General features: G+C 44.7%; 1 protein-coding gene across 1 annotated transcript in view; it reads right to left on the minus strand.

Moving 5' to 3' along the window:
- LOC138612804 (reelin-like) overlaps positions 1 to 20,128 on the minus strand; it is a 98,347-nt gene that overhangs the window by 23,584 nt on the left and 54,635 nt on the right. Inside the window, exons 5-22 of the mRNA XM_069686255.1 lie at positions 15,142 to 15,174; positions 14,928 to 15,006; positions 14,732 to 14,828; positions 11,937 to 11,988; positions 10,674 to 10,782; positions 9,944 to 10,184; positions 9,486 to 9,631; positions 6,558 to 6,709; positions 6,288 to 6,403; positions 5,547 to 5,755; positions 4,908 to 5,036; positions 4,712 to 4,821; positions 4,531 to 4,597; positions 4,063 to 4,296; positions 2,927 to 3,088; positions 2,088 to 2,324; positions 1,459 to 1,651; positions 589 to 701 (exon numbers count right to left, since the gene is read on the minus strand). Coding sequence (XP_069542356.1) covers positions 589 to 701; positions 1,459 to 1,651; positions 2,088 to 2,324; positions 2,927 to 3,088; positions 4,063 to 4,296; positions 4,531 to 4,597; positions 4,712 to 4,821; positions 4,908 to 5,036; positions 5,547 to 5,755; positions 6,288 to 6,403; positions 6,558 to 6,709; positions 9,486 to 9,631; positions 9,944 to 10,184; positions 10,674 to 10,782; positions 11,937 to 11,988; positions 14,732 to 14,828; positions 14,928 to 15,006; positions 15,142 to 15,174 — 2,479 coding nt within the window. The remainder of the gene's footprint in view (positions 1 to 588; positions 702 to 1,458; positions 1,652 to 2,087; positions 2,325 to 2,926; positions 3,089 to 4,062; positions 4,297 to 4,530; positions 4,598 to 4,711; positions 4,822 to 4,907; positions 5,037 to 5,546; positions 5,756 to 6,287; positions 6,404 to 6,557; positions 6,710 to 9,485; positions 9,632 to 9,943; positions 10,185 to 10,673; positions 10,783 to 11,936; positions 11,989 to 14,731; positions 14,829 to 14,927; positions 15,007 to 15,141; positions 15,175 to 20,128) is intronic.

Genomic DNA, 20,128 nt, shown 5'->3' on the forward strand with positions numbered 1-20,128 from the left:
ATGCAAACTCCACACAGAAAGGCCCACTACGTCTGAACCGGGGTTCGAACCAGGAACCTTCTGAATTAGAAGCCTGCGCAATGAAACTTCACTTTGCTGTGCATTAAAAGCCTGTTGTGATTTGTTGCTTTAAAAGTTTTGTCCAACTTTAAATGCTTAAAATGCTTTTTTTAAAGCTGGAGTTGGAAATGAATTAGTTGTGCACACATCTGAAGGTGTGTGTGAACGAGTGTGTGGTGTGTTTTTAAGTATTAACAAATACAGCTAAAGAGTAAGCGCAGCTAAAGAGAGAAATAGCACGTTAAAAAAATAACTTACTAAAAGATAAATGCTCTGATTCACCAACCAATCAATACTTAATCATCATTCTGTGTCTGAAATCTCGAAGCCACTTTCATATTTTACCAGCATTTGGCTGCTAATGACTTTTTCCCCTGTAACAGGCGTGGATGCTTCCTGTTTTTCAGCATCACCAAATGAAAACCAAATGATACTTGGAAATGTGAAATAAAACTCAGATCAGAAACAAATGATCCCAGAGGGTGCAATCTCGTCTTTTGTTTATTGTACAGATGTGTGATTACTTACCAAGTCTTCTGAGGCAGAGACAGAGTGATGCGTCTCCAGTCTTTAAACTCTGATGGGTGGTAGACGCTGGGAGCAGTAAATTCAGAGCAGCTTGGCATGCCAGGCAGACAGGCCTATGAGAGAGGAATGAGGGTTTTTTATAAAACACTTGTTTTTGGGAAGGCATTTCTTAATGTTGATTACTCAGAATTATTTAAAAAAGAAAATGCCTTCAATCATCATTGTGTGTTTTTGGTGCAAAACTCTTCAGTAAAAGCACAATGTACTGCAGAATCACCCCGAGGCTGCAGTAGCCCCACAGTATAGGCATATAAAAGGCTAGCGCAGGATTACAGTATCTCTGACCTTGAGCACTGGAAGACAAGCAGGGATTAACAGTATAGGACATTCACTGAGTTACATTCTGCACTTGCCAAATGATGCACATGGGAGATGCACATGGGAGAATTAGAGAAAATTCACTGATGGAGGACTCATTACGCTCCATTCAATTCCAAAGGCAATAAAATCTTGGCAGATCCTTTGGTGCTTTATGAATATTTATGTGCCAGTTGTGATCACAGAAAATCTTTGTTGAATCATGGAAAGATAATCTGCTTGCTGATTCAAGTATTGCCATGTATTCGCAGGATGATAAAAAAAGTAATTGCGATAATTTGTCATCTGAAAAAAAAGTGCCACATTTAAAGACTCTCATTATTTACACATTATTACTGAGGCAATAATGAGTAAATCAATATTCATGATCATGAATAAATGATGTTTCCTCGTCTCCCTGCAGGATGACTTCTTCAAGTTTTCGTCAGGCTGTAAAAACCGAAGGAAGTGGATGTTAACAGTCCTTGAACACATACCTTTCACGCTCCTTACCTCTTTGACCAGGTGCCAGGTGAGGCCGTGATTGGTGGAGAACTCCAGGCGGACCTGTGTGTCAATGTGGGGGGAGGGTTCGCGGCCACAGCCCATGACCAATGAGAACTGGAGGCTGTAGGATGCTCCGATCTGCATCGACTGAGTTTCCACATAACGGATACTGGAGCCAGGGCTGGGCTCGCCAGAGAAACTAGAGGACAACATGGAGGAAGGGTAGTGTATGTCATATGCTGTGATTCACAAACTTAAAGCCGCTGTGAGGAACTTTCTGTGTGTGTTGATTTTGGCGCCCCCTGTGGACAAAGCTGTAGCTCTTATCTCTTTGCTTATTTTTACCTGTACATGCTTAAGTGGTGGTTTTAAACAGAGAGCTCTCATCTGGCTTTCTTTAACAGTCATATATTACTCACTTTAAATTACGCTGGACAATGTAAACAAAGGCATTAAAAATAACTATATGGAAATAATCAATCTTGTCACTGATGGTCTGGTTTGCTTTTGTAGGTCATATAAAGTAATCAGAATTAATTTCAGTCTGTTTCATAACCTGATAAAAGACTCACAGGAGCTTTAAAGCGACTCTGTGATTGTAGCTTCTTTCAAATTGTCCTTATGTGTTCTCCTACCTGAGGGTCCAGTCATGCTGGCAGTAGGGCTGGACATGGCCAAGGTAGAAACCGAGACTCTGGGTGACGTCCAGAACGTTGCTGAAGTCGAGACTTATGGTGTTGAACAGCACGGAGGTCATGCTGATTTCATCCAGGGCCCACACATCGTGACTACGTCCTGAATGGTACGGCTGCCACCAGCGGAACTGAACCCCAAACTTGCGAGCGCCGGCCGGGAGTTCAACGGACACAATCCTGTTCGGGGGAGATATTATTAAACTAAACTTTATTGACACTTAAATCCTTTGACGTAAGCAGTGCGTGCGCCCTAGTCATACCTGCATAATTCTGATTATTGTATAATGGTAAACATTCTTGCAGGAATTAATCACTCAAGCTGACTGAACTGTGACTCAGACTGTGACTCGGATCTGAAGCCCACATAATCACAGTCAGCTGTGCATAAACAATGTACACGTCAATGGATTCTGACACAATGCAGATGGCCATAAACACTTTTTTTACCCTTGTCATGACTGACCTTTATAATGCTGTTTTGTTCAAACATACAGGAAGAACTTGCACCTGCAGGTCATGAGTTACGTAAAACTTGTCCCTGACTCGCCGGCTCCTGTTGACCTTCCTCGCGCTGATGATGAGCTCTGAGGCCCAGCCCGCACAGCTGGAACCCAGCCCACTTTGTCTTCATTACACACATACGTGGCACTAACTGACTCAATGGGTCCCATCGGCTTACACCTCCAACACGCCATTAGCAGCGCAAATAGCTGTGTTAATGGAGTTATAGTGTCTCTGTGGAATCATAAGCATACACACACTCTAAACATTGGAGGTACCTTGGCTCATGGAAGCCTTGGTAAGCGTAGTGCTGCAGCAGCGTCCAGGTGATGCCGTTGTCGGAGGAGTAATGCAGCAGGACACCCTCTCCGGGCTGGTCGGGGGCGGGACATGAGCTCAGGGTGCTACGGCTGCCCAGGCGAAGTGTAAACTGTAGGTACCTGCAGAGATAGGAAAAGGAACATGAATAAAGAGAAGTAGGGCAAGACAAGGTGTAAAAAAAGAAGGGAATGACACAAAAAGAGGGAAAAGGGCGGGTTGATGAATGAGAAGAAAGAGTAAGGTGACAAAGAATGTGTTCAGAAAGGAGAGGAGAGAGAGAGAGAAAGGTTAGATAAACAGAGATTCATGCAGAGCAGGGAGGTGGGAGGGAGGTGGCAGGATGATGGATGAGATGATTAAATGAATGAGGACAAAATTAGATGTGAGAAGGTGGAGAGAAAGAAAGAGTGAATGAGAGTCAGAGTTCATATCCATGTGTTCATGTTAACTTCTAGCGTAGCACGAGTTTGTGTCCTCTTATGAGTTCACTTATGTTTTGGCAGACGCACTCTCATCGATACTAATGTATTATTTATTACAATTTCCATCATCTGTCTTCGCCTGCCAGTCACCCCCCTCCCTTGCTTCCTCTGTCCTTGCCTGATCTGTGCTGCCATTTGTGCTGCAGTTTCCTCTTCCAGGCAGCTGTTCACTCAATCAGCCAGGAAACTGGCATTAAATATGGCCATCAGGTGGCACACAGAGAGCCGCAACAGGCATAATCAATCTAACACAGATGCCATATCTAACTTCATCGCTCCCTCTCCATCTTTCTCGCTCACATTTTCATCCTCTCCTCTCATCTGCAGTGCTCCCCATGATCTCAATCCATCTCCCAGCGTAGAGTATGATGGAAAGAGGTGTTGATGGGAGAAAATGGATAGCTGGTTGGGTGGAACATTTGACGTATAAATCAGAAGTAAAAAAGGTTTAACAAACTCATCTACTGATGGCAAAATCAGCCGAGAAATCAGCTTGTTTTTTCATGCATATATTTGTGCAAGACGTGCAATGCTTTTGTCTGTATGTGCATGAATCAAGTTCGTTTTTGTTTTTAAGTTGATGGTACTGTTCCAATCACCACTTTCATTACCTGGCCTGGGAACTGTCTAGCGGAGCGGTGACCAAGTGCCTCCTGCTGTCCCTGTTGAAGACCAACGCCTTGCCGCTGGCCAGCACCCCACAGCCAAAGCTGACCTCAGCCCCACGAAGCGAGGAGAAGCTGTGGTAGGAGGAGAGGCGCGGGCTGGAGAAACCCTCCGACAGGAAAGCTGGGAAGGTCTGGGAGGCGAGCTCGCAAGCTGGACCACTGAAGCCTGGGTCACATCTGGTAGGGAGAGAGGAGAGGAGAGGGGAGGTAAGAAGAGACATAGTGAAAGTTATAAATGAGAAAAAGAAGACAGAGGTAATGAAAATCCATTAATAAATCATACACATATTACAATTTGATTAATTTTGAATGGTGATTGGTGCTGTAAGGCACAAGATAGATAATGAGCAGACTAGTTTTGAAGGTGGGGGGCACTAGATTTATTTGGTTTAATAAAAAGAAGATCCTTACTTGCAGCCAGTGCGAGAACAATGTCCTCTTCCAGAGCAGAAACGAAGGCAGGCTGGGCCCATATACACTGAAGCAGAGCACAGGTATCGACAATAAATGATCTTTAAGTGCAAAACTGTAAGTTACATTTTGCATATGTAGCTTAGCACTACAAACGGAGTAGGTTTAGAGGCTTACTAACCATTGTCTATGGCCCACATGTTGCCCACTCTAGTGCCGGACTGTTTCCAGCGGAACCGTGTTGTTTCTGTCAGAGCAGCGTTGGGCAGAGGGATAGAGATTCTGGTCCACCTGGGGAGACAAAATATTATAAGTAAAATATACACAGTGTATTGATGGACAGTCACACACATACAGGTGTGCAGACTCAGTCCTACCCGCTGTAGTTGTCAGAGGAGTAGATGGTGCTGTGAGGTAGATGGGGTCCAGCACACAGCTCGGGCAGACACTCGGTGTGGAGCAGAGACCAGGAGCGACCCTGGTTGGAGGAAAACTCCAGACTCACGCTAATAAAACACAACAGAGGATATGTTAGTGCAACATTTTTAACCTTAAATATTAGAAAATAACTGAAGAGCTCTGAACTTTATAAAAGATGCTTAATGTCCTCTGAGGCTCCACTGTAAAGCCTGTAGCTTTATCCTCTCTGCCGTGCGCAATTTGATACATTTGCAGCTTCAAATAACAGCAACAGTTTGAACTTAAGGATCTAAATATCAAGGATGAATGTAACATGATCCAAACAAACTCCTTGAACTTGCGTTTCTTATTCTTAAGAGACCAAGGGAGTTCAGCTTACTCTAGATGCTGCTTTTAAGAAGCAGCACAGCTCCGAAAAAAGCATTACAGCACCACCAGTTAAAGTGATGACCCCACAATAATTGAGTGAATCCAGGGTGTCTCGGTTGGTGTGGATGTGTCCTTTGTTGCACGCCAATTTCATGATTTTGACTTTAAAAAGTGGCAATATGTCCACATAAAAACACTGCCTAACCTAGTTCTAAAATATGTCACACCTGTTGGCGGGCTGGTAAGAGCCGCAGCCTAGGTTGATGGAGAACTGAGCAACATGCGTGTGAGTGCCAGGCAGCACTGGGAGCAGCTGCATGAAGTCCACGGCCCACACATGGCGGTTGGCCCCTCCGTGTGATCGCTGCTCCAGGCAGAACTGGGTGACTGGTGTTTGTAGCTCAGTGGGCAGTGCCACTGATACCACGGCAGGAGTCTGAGGAGGCAGAAACAGAGAATTAATATATAAGACCAGGGGGAAGATGCTAATGAGAAAATAGTGCAGCCACAGTTCCCTAAAGCTCAAGATGATATCTTTAAAATGCTTCAAAAAACAAAAAATAATCAGTTTACGATCAAATAAGACAAATAAATGCAGCAAATCCTCACAGATCGCAGGCTAGGACAATTGAACATGCAGCCTTTATGTTTGAAAAATAGCCTGGACAATTATTAATCCATTAATCAACTAATGTTTTCAGCTCTCATATAAATATATCAATCAATCTGGGAATGGCAATAAGCTGGTTCAGCTATTAAACATATTTCTGCTAGAAACAGAATAATGAAGTGATAAGTGATGAATCCACCACTAAAACATGCTGCTAAATCATTAAAGGTTTGAAATTTCATTTGGTGGTCTAGGAATTTAATTGAACTGTGATGGCATTAATAACAATTAACTGGTATGCAGTAAAGAGAGAGAACCTCAGGTCAATAAATAACTCTCATGTCTGTGTATGTCTCACCCTGTAAGAGGAGTATGGAAGTGTGTCGAGCACCACGCGTTCCCTCCTGCCTTCAGACCGTCCAAACACAATCACGTCATGCTCATGGGACACACCCGGATCACAGTCGCCACCACCTAATAACAAAAACATCTCATTACTGTGTTTATACAACATATAACACATGTGGGAAATATAATCATAAAGAGTGAGACCATGTATAGAACAATAAAGTAGAGCTACTGTTGCTTAACCCAAATAAATGTATTTTGTATGGAGGATTTCCTGTACCCATGGTAAAGTGGAAGCGAAGGTTTCCGTAGGACGTGGTGTCGAGGTAGGGGGTGCACACTCTCCTCCGGCCCTCCATCTCGAACACTAGTGCTGAGCCCGACTCGATCTCCCCACACTGGCTCCCATAGGAAGCTCCTTCTATGTCCCAGCTGAGTGAAAACACAGACAGAGAGGGCAGATAAAATACATTATTCTTAATGCTTAACTCTTAAAAACTTCTATCACTCATTGGTAGCTCATCAGTTTCACAGTTAGATGGTATTTTGCTTGAAAATTTAACAGCTAATATTTGTTATTTTGTCACTTTTGTTCTAAAAGGAGCAGTTCACCCCTGAGAAAAGCCGCTGTCAGTCAAAGCTGGTGTTGAAATTGGTGCCATAGCTGTGGAGAAAGTTGTATAAACAGCTTGTGGTTTCGCCCATTCTACATTGCTACAAAACCCAGCATGCATTGCGCCCCTCCCTCTGAAAATACGGCCCAGCAAGAGACGCTGGAGTGAAATACTACCGTTTTAGCTGCAGGCAACGGGTCAGAGCGGTACAGAATCTGAAATACGACGAGAATATACCGGTGGATCGTCTAAAAAATCTTCAGGTCTGCAGTCTACATTTCAAACCTGACGATTTTGAACGAGACTTGACATCGGAGGCGGGCATCCTAGATTGAGGAAGTGTAGTTTAGCGAGCTCCCTGGCCTCCGCCAGGTGACGTATTTTACGTAGTCTGGCAGAGGTTTTCCAGGGCCCATTGGAGAAGCGGATAGCGTCCTCCAAAGGCACAGAGCGCATTTTTTTCCTCCCATAATGGCATTAGCTCCCCATAATAGCATGATAGGACTGAAGTTGAAAATTGAAGAACTGGCCCTTTAAGGGGAAAAAGGCTGAAAATAGTGTAAAAGGAATTTATTACTTATTATTGAATTTATAGAAAGCAAACAAAATGGCCACATTTGATCGCCCTGTTGGCTTTATTTAATTATTTTTCTACAAATATCTACTGTCATAGGTTTATGTGTAGGAAGTAAAGTAGGAAAATGAGGTGGAAAAGTGTCTGCTGTCAGGGAATCACAAAGATAAAGGTGCTAATAAAAGCAGTAGTTACTGGATGTCCCTATAGTACGCTGGCACAACGACTGTATCACCCTGCACGGCTGGTTATTTATATGCTGGAATACATTAAATGCCTGCTACTACTCTACTACTCCTGCAGACAGTTTTGAAAGTTTGTGTACATACATTTACCATAAATACTCTGGCTCTGGCTTTCTGCTTGAGATCAACTCTTTTGTGACAAGCTGTCATCTCGTCACAGTAGTAAAAAAAAAAAGTGTAAACATAGTAGGCTTGAGCTTTTTGCTGACAGAATACATTTACATTTGCTTACCTCCCTTTTTAAAACTCCATGGCCATGTTTGAAATTGTAGATATTTGACAGAAAATTAAGAAGTATAATAGATCCTCTTTAACCCTAAATGAGACTGACTATCAACACAGACACAGGAACAGAAATCACGGAGGTAAAACTCTTGTGTTTGTAGATTGCCTCCTCTACGCAGCATCTCCCTCTGGAGTGTTACTGAAGGCAGTAAACACTTGCCATAATTCACACCTTTCCAGTAAACAAACTCACAATGCCAGGAATATGGCATAAATCACCTGGAAGAGTACTAACACATACAGCCACACACACACACGTGCAGACACATATTTGTGCACAGTGGAGAGAGGATCCTCATTAGCACTGACAGAAGTTAACTCAGTATGTCAGCCCTCTCCTGTGTTGCTCTGCTCCCCTCTCTCTTTCTCCTCTTTCCTTCCCCCCTATTTCTCTGTCTTTTCTGCCATGCAGTATATCCGATGGTGTGTCTCTGTCACAGCCACTGTTGGGTTAAGTGACACTTAGTGGAGCGTAGCATTAACACAAGCAAAAACTCTTCCTTCCTTCCTCTCGCATGTGTTAGCTGATGAGGCCTGATGGGTGGGAGCTAGCATGCAGTGTAGCATGTTGGCATGCAGCAGGAAGGTTTGAGGATGCGGGGCGCCTGTAGAAACACTCTCCTGCTTGAGGTCCTTCTCGTTAATGGAAAATTGTACTGACAGACCTGGTGCATGAGTGCTGTTAATTACTCTCTGCCGGTAACACTATCTATCAGCTCTCCTCTTTTATCTCCCCACCTCTTGCGGTGCTTCTGACAGTGTTTCCCTGCTGTCTGCAGTCCAGTGTGTGTTTGCGTGCATCTGTGTGTCTCGCTGTGAACAGATGGACTGCTGTCTCAGGAGCAGTTAGAGGTATGGCATTCACCTGTGTAAGCCTGCAAGCTTGACTGCAGCATCACTCGACATATGACAAGTGACAGGTGTCAAAGCTTGTGCATGTTCACACACACAGGAGTAATAGAGCTCTGGTATCCTCCCAAATCCTTCCCCACTGTTCACTCTCTATTTCCCAGCTCTTATGGAGCCTGGGATTGCACGATAAGTCAAATTTATCATCTAATAATGACCCAGCATTCATTAATAATGTTTGCTTCGGTCATTTAGCTTTTGATTCTAGTTTAACATTCTTTTGGCTACTTTTATCCATTTATGGTTTGGCTCTGTTATGGCCTTTACTCCCCTCCAGTATCAGGTCTGTTCAGTCAGTAATGCCTTTTAAAAAGCTTTTATAAATCTGTAAATCTGCACATTGGCACGTTTTTGGTTTGTCTTATATTGGTTTTATTCGTCCAGTTTGACCTTTCCTTGTAATTGTTTTATGGTATTTTATAGTATTTGTTTTTATGTGCACTCGTAAAGCACTTTGTAACTGTGTTTTTAAGAGGTGCAAAAGAATAAAAGATTACTTACTTACTTATTTAAGATAAATTAAGGGAAAATTATCCAGTAAGGGGGGTGGGAGAAGAAATGGGACCATCAGATTGACTTACTTCGAAGGTGGGCTTTCAAAGTCTTCCTCCCAGTAGCTCCTTCCCTCCTCACGATGTAGATCGATGTCTCTGGTGGAGGCAAAGCTCTGGCCAACTCCCTCACCACCATGGAAATACAGGGCATTGCCCTCGGACTGACAGGCATGCTGGCCAATAAGAACACAGGTGTGAAAACATGCAACCGCTCACAGCTTTTGCAAAGTAGTTTCTAAAGAAAACCAGTGTTAACTTTGGCAGCTATTTTAGAATTCAGAAGAAAATGCATATTAGTTTTAGTCCCATTTAAGTCATTTCTACCCGCTATAGTTTTAGTTTAGTTTAATTGTGAAAGTCTGTCTTCTTTTTGCATTATTTTGATAAGTCATAAGCTCTCTACCATATTTCTAGCCACCCATAGTGAAAAAATCCACTTGTAAAGTAGGGAATCAATGTAAATATCCAGTGGATTATTACTGTACCTTGACGGTAGCTCCAGGGAAGAACAGCCAGTTAGCAGTATCCGGAGGGTCGAGATTGTCCTCCAGGAGTGGGGCTCTGTGGGCAGCATTGACCAGAAGCACGTTGTCCAAACCCCAGCAGGACTCGTAGCCTTCAGGGCCCTGCGGGACCTCCTGAGACCAGCGGAGACGAACGGCATCAGCCCTGGATTGATGTGGCAAGGGAAGCAGGTGGACGACAGTGCTGCTGTTTGTTGGGGCTCTGCAGGAGAGACAAATATACAACATAAGGCTCTTGGTGAATGTGTGTGTGGTGGCTTTGTTTCTATAATAATGTGTTGTGTAATATGCATCAAACAATCATCAATAATCATTCAAATTAGCCGGATAGGGAGATGTACTGCATGCCTTATGGTGGAGTGAAGCTGGGAAAGAAAACAAAATCAGATTTTGGAGCGAGTCCCAGCGATTTTGTCGTTGATCAATGAGTCTGTTTCTGTGTCTGAACAAAATCATAAAGCAGCTAGATTTTTGTTATGTATCAATACATTATGCGGGTGTTTAACTAGGCAGAAGGAGGGAGGGATAATGGGATGAATAACAGGGCGATCCTATAGACACTGACAGGAGAGGAACGACAAATTGAGAGGGGGAGGTGTCAGTGAGGGAAAAAAGAGAGGGCGGGTGTTCACAACAGATGGAAGGACTGTAGGATGGATGAGGAAGAACGAAGAGGAGAGGAGAGAGAGACCTGATCTTCTCCAGTGTGATCCAGTCATCTGAGGTGTTGGCGTTACCACTTAGGCTGTATGACACAGTGATGCTTGGGTCTGAGTAACTGAACCGGCAGGAGCCTGAGCCTGGGGAATAGAAACACACACAGAGGACAGATATATGACCGTTAACACACTCCTGTTGAGGGAACAGCTGAGAAATGTGTTAGCTACTTTTCCTTTTTTTCAACTACTGAATTTTATCAGCGGAGCAATGATCCTTGGTACGCCCTGTGGGGCAGCCAGGCCCGACATGGTGGCTTCTTCTGACTGATCGCTCCCTCATTCCCTCCCTTAGCCAAGTGGAAAATTATGTTTAAATGGTGGTGATGGTGGAACTAAGTGATCCGCAGCTTAACAGGGCCGACAGAGATTATTAGGCTGTATGAAGGGGTTGGGCAGAGGTGATCAGAGGAGAAATGCTAATGCAGGACCACAGACTGCGTAGCTTACTACAGCTGGATACTGTGGGTGCAGCGGTGTGTGTAAACTTCAGCTGCATCAGACTTTATGTGTGTTTGTGTGCATGCTGTGGGAGCTGAGCAGGGTCAAAGGTTCCTAATGGAGGTAACAGGCTAACCCCCGATGTCTCAACCTTTCCTCTCCTCTCCCCCTGCTCCCCCCTCCTCCCATACCGCCTGATGATGTGCAGCTTCCATGTCCCGTCAGTGTCCCGCTGTGCTGCTGTACAGCTATGCATTAACCTGCAAACACTTTGCTACTCGGCTCTACACTACTGCATCACAAACTCATATAAATGACCTGTGAGGCCAGACAGAACAAGAGATGGGGAAAGAGCAACACAGGAGGGCTGGGGGTCAGAGGGGTCGTTGTTAACGTGGTACTCTTATTCCCTCCCTGTCTCGTTCCCCCGGGAACAGGCGGATGCATGTAATGGACATGAAAAATACAACACCTCTAAAAACTCTGCCATGGCCTTCTGGGTGTCTTTCCAGAATACAGTAAATCATTCATTATTGTGATAGGAGAGGCAGAGCAAAGGGAGAGAGACAGAAACACACAAATACAGTGTGTACCAGCTGGCTTACTGACGTGAAGAGGGAAAAAGATGCCTTTTTTTAAGGATGACAAAGGGATCTATTGTCCTTGATGGAAAAGACTGTTGCACGCTCTGCTTTGGTATAAAAACAGGCTTGAAAAGGTTTAATACATGAGCCTGTTACAGGCATCTGTCTTGATGTACGTATGGTTTGCAAAGCATGTGGAGATTTTATACTCACCCAAGGCAAACTGCAGGACTGAGGCGGTGCTGGTGTTTAGAGGTACAGTTGTCTAGGGAACAAAAACAAAACACTTTAAGACATCACATGTTTTCTTTTGCTTTCATTTATGAAGTCTGTTGAGTGTGGAACCACCATGTTTGCAACCACATCTTGCAAACATGTCAATTGTTCTGATTTTCAACCTCAGTCCTATCATGCTATTATGGGGAGCTAATGCCATTATGGTAGGGGAAAAAAAGGCCTTTGGAGGACGCTATCCGCTTCTCCAATGAGCCCTGGAAAACCTCCGCCAGACTACGTAAAACGCATCATCTGGCGGAGACCAGGCAGCTTGCTAAACTACACTTCCTCACTCTAGGTTCCCCGCCTCCGATGTCTCGTTCAAAAACGCCAGGTTTGAAATGTAGACTGCAGACCTGAAGATATTTTAGACGATCCACCGGTATATTCTCATTGTATTTCGGATTCTGTACCACTCTGAGTCATTGCCTGCAGCAAAACGTTTGTATTTCACTCCAGCGTCTCTCGCTGGGCTGTTCCTTTCAGAGGGAGGGCCGCAATGCATGCTGGGTGTTGTAGGAATGTAGAATGGGCGAAACCACAAGCTGTTTTTACAACTTTCTCCACAGCTATGGCGCCAATTTCAAATATTATTGCTTCTATCGATTACAGAGAACACCAGCTTTGACTGACAGTGACTTTTTCCAGGGGCGAATTGCTCCTTTAATGGCAAGTTGGTGGAGCATCCTTTTTTCTTATATACTAAGGGGCGCTGGTATAGCTCAGTTGGTAGAGCAGGCACCCCATGTCTGAAGGCCACAGTCCTTGACGCACTGATCGCAGGTTCAACTCCCGGTCTACCGATCCATCTGGTGCATGTCATCCCCCACTCTCTACTCGCCACATTTCCTGTCTCTCTTCAGCTTTCCTATAAAATAAAGGCAAAATGCCAAAAAAATAATCTAAAAAAAAAAAAAAGTGGGCACTAATTATCTGTATTGTTTGTGTTTAATGTATGTATGTGTGATTTACATATATGTTAGTATGTGTGACTGAGAAAACTAAATTATAGACTCTGTATGTTCTCTCATTGTTCCGTTTGCAATCATCTGTGTGTCCCTGTGTTTCTGGACGTGCACGCTTGTTGCACTCGACAGAGGAGCTGCCAGACAGCTGCATCAAAGAATTGGAAGAGTGACAGACAAAGCAAATGCTTATCAGAGAAGCACAAAAATCATGAGACACTAAATACTTCTCTGCTGCTGAGTGGCTTGAATCTCTTCCAGCAGAATAAACGGTCTGAAATCAACTTTGTGAAGATAGAACGAAGGCATGAAAAGGTTTGATAAACACTTATGGGTGTGTGTGTGTGTGGAGACAAATGTGTGTGTGTGCCATACTGTATGTCCAGCAGTCCTGATGCTACTGTGCTTTACCGTAAAAAAACTTATAGAAGCCAATAAGATGCAGCAATATTTGGAATCAAACTAAAGCTGTTACAAAGCTGCACATGTTTAAAATCTGTTGACACAAAGAAATGTTGTTTCTAACACAAGCATGGGGCGAATATTAAACTTCACATGATGTTGGCTCCAAACTTTGCTTTCAGATGTTTTTGTTTTGACTTCTCTCTCAGATATATCTGGGTCTGTTTAGTCATGCCGAGCCTGACGCATGAAAACAGATCAAACACATTTTTCATCTAAGATCGATTTCTTACTAATTACAGCGCTCATTCAAAATCGATCAGATCAAAGTACATTTCAAAATGTGTTATTTGTTTGTTGCTAACGCCACGCTTTTAAGTTTGTTATTAATTACCAGCAACGGCAGGTTTATAGGTCAGGCATATTTCTAGCCCTTTACCTTGATCAGAAATCACCTTCTCTGTTACGACAACAACTAAGGGGGAATTCACTAAAGCATTGTGCGGCTTTTGCGCCCGCAAAATCTGTGCAGACTCCGCCTCATTCTCCAAGCGCACGCAGAGGGTTGACTGCACCCTAAAGAGCGTCTCTGTGCTCTGGTGCTGTTTGCGCATATTTAAATGAGTCATTATGCAGACATTCTGGGCAAATTTGGCCCTTTTCTATATAAATGAGCCTCGTGGCAAAAAGCACCTAATTCACAAATGCCAGCGCTAACAGCACCGCGCAGTTAGAGTGAAAATATTACCGCCTGCAGAGAGCTGGTGGTAACTGCAGCGCAGTATTTTAAGGGCTGTCACACTCTGAGTTTACAGTAATCATGATGACAATTCCAACTTTTGTGTGATCAAAAAATGTATCTGTGAATAATATATTGTCATTATTATTATAATCGGGAGCCAATCAGTCTGGGGCTGTGCGAGGCTCAACCCCGGCTCACGCACACACTTTGGAGCCGGGATGGGGATTATCATGTGGACGAGCTGCTGTTGCGCGCTTGCTTAAAAAATAAAGCTCCGTTCGTACTTACTCTAGTAAACAACTGCTGAGTCCGGACTTTATAATAAACTGTTTAAAGGGCTGCCCCCTCCTCTCCCTGCTCATCATCAATCTGTGCATGGATTTGAGATTCGTCAGTATGCGCTCAACTACTGCCTGAGAGCGCAGCTGAATTCCCCCCTAAGTAGTTTGTAGAGACTTAATAGCAGGACAGATGTTTAAACGCGAGAGTGTAGCTTGGTTCGAGCCAGTATGCTGTAATTTACTGAGGTTGTGGTTGTGTTTACTGAAGGGTTGGTTTTCGATGTATGGTCAATGGGCTGTAAAATGTACAGTGGTCACATCGTGGTCAAACATGGCACTTACCAGCTCTCTCTCTCCGAAGGGCTCACAGAAAATGACGGCTCTGCCATGCATCAGCACACCACACTGCTCTCCCACCTCGCAGTTACTGCACTCAGACCTGCGAGGAGAGGAGCAAAAAGTGTAAATGTAGAGCACATAAGATTTAGATCGGGATCCCACCCTAAGACTACAAGAGGAGTTGCAACCTTTCACCTACCAGATGCTCGGGTCCAGCTCTCCTTGGAGGTTGGAGTCAAAGTCGTCACGCAGCACAGCGTGTTTCCCATGGAGCTCCACTAAACAAACACATGCGCCATATGCTCACAGTTAGACCTGCATGATATCATGTCTTTTTTTTATGTTGTAATTACCTGTGTGATTATTATATCAAAGGAGAAGAAACAAAAGCATGCAGTGAAATGCTGACTCACCAAGACTAGGTCTTAATGGAGACTCTGTTGGAGCTGAGAGAGACGAAGAGAAGAGAGTAAATGATGTGAGTTATACAGGAGTAACATCTGGTTTGATGTCTGTCTGATGCCAGTCCTGGCCTGAAATAACAAGCAGTTTAATGGGACGATTGAAAGCTGGAAAGGGGCATAAATGAACCTTCATGTAAACACTTAAACAAAAGCAAATGTACACACAACAGAGACTTTTAATAAAGGTAAAGTTTGCATTCTTAATTGCATGAATAAAGCGTGCACCAGTCAGTCAGCGCAGGGGAATGTGTCCGTTCTTAAGTCATCTCTAAGTGAACAAACTTTCTCTGTGTCCTGGCCGGCCGTGGCGGAAGTCTCCTGGCTGCTGATGTTAATTCCTTTCAGTAATGAAAGGCCGGGCGGCCATGATTAACGGTTCAATGCCAATTAACCGCCATCCTCCCCGGAGGCGGCTGTGTGCTGTAATCTGTGGCCACTGCCTTGCTAACACACTCAGCCATCGATCACTCCCAGGGGATACATAACTCTGAGAAGAGAGGGGAGGTGAATGGAGGGCTAGTGAGTGTTAAGACTTAATGAATCAAAAACACTGGCTCTAACTCAATCACTGAGAACTTTGCGGAACTCAGGTTTTAGCCATAAAGTTGCAGAGGATGGATGTGACCTTTGTGGGAGGAAAAAGTAAATTAATCACTAGTTTGGAGGAAAACTTTGTTTAGCTGCACATGAAAAAAGAGACAGGAAAGGCGTCACAAATCACGCAGGTTGTTGGATGTCATTAACTAAACTTCCAGCTCCATAAAAAGGAAGCAGCAGGTGATAAAGAAACCTGAGAACTTCCCTGTTGTACATGTTTTTATTCCCTGTTCTTTTAAGTTTAAGTTGCAGAACCCTTAATGATCAGTCAGTGTTGAGTTTTAACCTTTAAGTGAACATGTCACCCTTCAATCCCCCTGAGCTTCTATATTCAGCTCTGGTTGGTGCCTGTTTTTAAAGACAGCGTTACTCCAGACAGAAGAGACGTATAATCTTCCCGGTATTCTCCATCCAGGATGAGCCTTACCACCTGATAAAACATGCTAAGATAACACAGTGAGGACTTATTCCAAAGTTTAATTAAGACTTTCTTTCAAACTCACAGCAGTTCTTAAATTTCCTTTTGCAGAGGGGCTTACATTTGAGGAAGCACACCTAAAAGCCCTCATAAACAACAGGACCTGAGTCTAGCGAGGAGGGATTATAAAAATAATCAGAATGTCTCGGCAAATGTCTTTACTTTGAGCTTCACTTTTGTTAGCTGCCCTCATTTCCTCCCGTTGGATCCAAACTCTGGGCACTTTGTATTCACAGAGCGGTGGTAAAGTTTCATGCTGGCCGCAGAAGTTGGAGTCTCAGTGGCCTGTGCGACGGAGCTGGGCGGTTCACTGGCTGCGACTGTTGCTGCTGCTGCTCCGGTGGGCCCTGACGCTCTGCACCGTGGCTGGAGCTCGGGCTCAGCGATGGAGCCCGGGCTCAGCGATGGAGCCCATTAAAAGCAGATCAAAGAGCCTTCTTCCTTCCTCCACGTCTCCCTTGCTCTCGCCCTCTAATCCTCCAGTGTCTGCTGATTTAAAACATGTTTAGAGGAGCTATCAACCCCAGCGTGCCGAGCTCTCTCTCGTGTTTCTTGTTCCCTATTAACGCTCCCAATAAACTCTAATAAAAAATGAAATATGCAGCTGTTTGCTCAAAACTAAGTGTGTCTTACATATTCAATCCGAAAAGAGCGTGTACTAAAGCCCAATTCCTGGTAATCCACCCTCTCAAAGTGACATACAGTAATAAATGCTTGGTTGATATTCTGCTCTCCGTAGTCTTCTCCCCTCTCTCTCTTAAACAGACCCGTATAAATCGCTCTCCGTCTTTCTAGGGAGGCCATTTGGCTGGAGGAAGGCCAAAGGATTTTTTTTTTTGGGTGGATAATCCCTTCAAGCTTCCAAAAAGGCCTCATTTACAGTTTTCTTTCTCCATGCTTCATCACGCTCTCCTGCTGTCTCTCTCACTTGCCTTTCGTTCACAATCTCTCGCTTCCTGCCTCCCCCACCTCCTCCATCCGCGCCCATTCTGTCTCTCTCCGCCTAACCCTCTGCGCATCGGGAGCAGACAGTGGCGCTCATTTCGCTTGGATTAATCCCCTCTCACTTTCTTAAAGACTTCAATTACTGCCTCCTCTATTTGCGGCTCATCTCTGCTAATGCCTGTATCTCCCTGGCCAGGGCTTGTGCTCACAAGTATGCAGAGGGACACACGCACACACACACACACACACACACACACACGCAAAAGTGAAGACATGCTGTGCGTTTACACACATATGCACACGTGTAAAAAGGAACAACAAAAAAGGAGGTGATTCTGAAGAAAGTACGCCAGGACTAAAATCAGATGGGTGCTCATGAGCAGGGCTGGGGCGAGAAGAGGGGGGAGTAAATGAGCATAAGCTTTGGCAGACTCAGACATCTCAGCACAAAGAGAGCAGGGCACAAGTCATGTTAAATCTTCTCCCCCTCTTCCAGCTCTAATCTCCTCTCTCGCCTCTTTTACTCCCCACTCCGTAAACTACACCCACTCTTCCAATCTCTCTTGTTTGCCATTTCTCCCCGCGTCTGACTCACATCCTCGACGACGCGAACCCCCCCCGTTTGAAGTTGCATTGCTACCGTCTAACTTGCGGTTGCAATTACTGACTCACCGGGATGCAGCACGCATGTTGTTGTTGTTTTTTTTGTTGCTTCTGCAATTACGAGAAAGGAATGATTGTCCAAGGTCAGAATGCAGCCACTTCACTCTGCTCATTGAGAAGCAGGGCCTTTGTGTGGGTTTCAATTGGCATCATTACAATAATCATCGGTGAGTGGAGAGTAGACACGGCGAATTTTTCAATTTCTGAGCTGTCTTTCCAAGTAAAAGTGCAATCCAAGGTAAAGAAGAGACCATTACTCCTGACCATAGTGATAAGAAGTTAGGTAAATTGGCATGCATTCTTTTGTGGCTCTTTGTGTTCATTTCGTTGGCAAATATCTCCTGGCTGTCAATGTGTTAGAGATTTTAGGAAAACACAATCTTCCACGTCTCACCTTTCTTGCCAAAATCAGGTTATTTGGAGAAAAGTTAAGAAATAAACTTTATAGCAGAAGATTGGAAAGAGAAAAAGAGGAAGAAAGGAGTAAAAGAGAAGGCTGGTGTAGACAATCAGGGTGTGAGAGGGACATAAAGACAGTGAGGTCTCAAGGTTTCTTGCTGGTGAGCGATGAGGGACAGCAGGCAAGCCGGCGTTCAGCCAGACAGGCAGGCAGGCTGGCGGGCTGGGTGGGTGGCGAGGAGGTGGAAGAGTGGAGGCCACCCGTCCCTCTTCTGTTGCGCTGTGATCAGGCGTCCCTCAGGGAGCAGTGGCCTCTTTGAGTTATATGTCCCTTTAATAATCCATCTGGGGTGCGGTGCGCTCAGCCAGGCCCATAAAGATCTGATTTATTCCCTCGCTGGAAATGAGAGGACCTGGGCAGAAAGCAGGGACTGCTGGCCCTGTTGTCAGGAGATAGAGCTGATGGACGGCCTGCAGTGCCATTCAACACCCACAACCACTCCACCTTTAGCACCCTTTCTGAGCCCACCTCTACCACTCCTCATCCCCTGCTTTGCTCCTCGCTTAATAAGTCTTTTTATAGTCGCTCAGTAGGAGCGGAGGGGTTCTTCTGTTTCATCCTCCTGCCTGTCTGTTCGCATACTTGCAGCCATTTAAAACTGTTTAAAACTGTGGCGGCAATTTGCATTCTGCCGTGTCATGCTTTAAAGCATCTGTAGGAGCTGATTGGTGCCACAAACTACTCTTGCGCTGAGCAGCCGTATGTATCAGACTCTCATTAGTTTTGTCTTCTGATTTAACAAATAAGAAGAAAATATGGAGGCATTTTTCATGCTTGTGGTTGAGTAAAGTAATGGGCTTTAGATCAAAGCAAACTGGAAGGGGAAGTTGGAAGTTGAATGGAGGAGCGGATTGAAGCGTCGTGCTGGCACAGCAGAAACAGGCTGCGAGAGCTCAGGGGAGAGCAGCGCGTCTGGGACCAGGCATTCCCCAAAATTGCCAGACAGATTATTTTACACACATGTACCCGCACGCATGCACTCAAATCCAGCCTTTGCTTATGTTCCAGCAGGCTGTTAGGGGCACCAGGCTGAAAACATTAGCACAAACACCTGTCTGTGCAAACCTGCGGGGAAGCTTTCTGTTGCCGAGGAGCAAAAGTGCTGCGTGTCAGACGCTCGACAGCGTTTAGTTAACGGCTTCAATCTCCCCTCTCCTTTCTTTATCCTTAAATCTCTCTTTACATTCAACTTTTTTATCACGCTTAGCTTTAATTCACACTTCAGGGTTACCTTCTTTTTATATCCCCCTGGCTAATCTGCCCATTTGCTCTTAACGTCTTCACCCCAGCAGATCATCCCTGATTGCCTTTTCACTGTATTTCCCTCTGTTTCTCTTCCTGCAGCCCTTCCTTTCCCTTCTCCTTCTTTTCCCTCCCTCTCCTCCGTGGATCATAACCCTGCTTTAGATAGCTTTCATTTCTCCAGCTCTTCAAAGCTCCAGTCTTAAGCATATGAACTTCTGATGTGGCTCGAGCTGGCCCCGTATCTTTTATTCCACTTTGAATGCTAATGCCTAGATTTGAAGTAACTTCGCTCAGAGCAGCTTGCACTTTCTTTGCCACTCTGCAGCTGAATTTGGGACGGCGGCCTGTTTGATCCTGCCGAGAGGGAAAAGTGTACAGGCCTCGTCCTCACCTGCGGGTAAGACTTTGCTGAAGACACTAAGGACATAAACATGATTTATGCATCGTTTTTTTACTGTTATTTGACAAACATGATCACACGTTTCTGCACCGTGTTCTTCCATCTGCAGAGCTCTTTTAAAGGTTGAAGGTTTTGCTTTGGGAGAAGG

The sequence above is a fragment of the Semicossyphus pulcher genome, unplaced genomic scaffold (assembly GCF_022749685.1).
Source record: "Semicossyphus pulcher isolate SPU_LCO1_2020_fin unplaced genomic scaffold, fSemPul1.0.p SCAF_8, whole genome shotgun sequence".
In the NCBI taxonomy this organism is placed as follows: domain Eukaryota; kingdom Metazoa; phylum Chordata; class Actinopteri; order Labriformes; family Labridae; genus Semicossyphus; species Semicossyphus pulcher.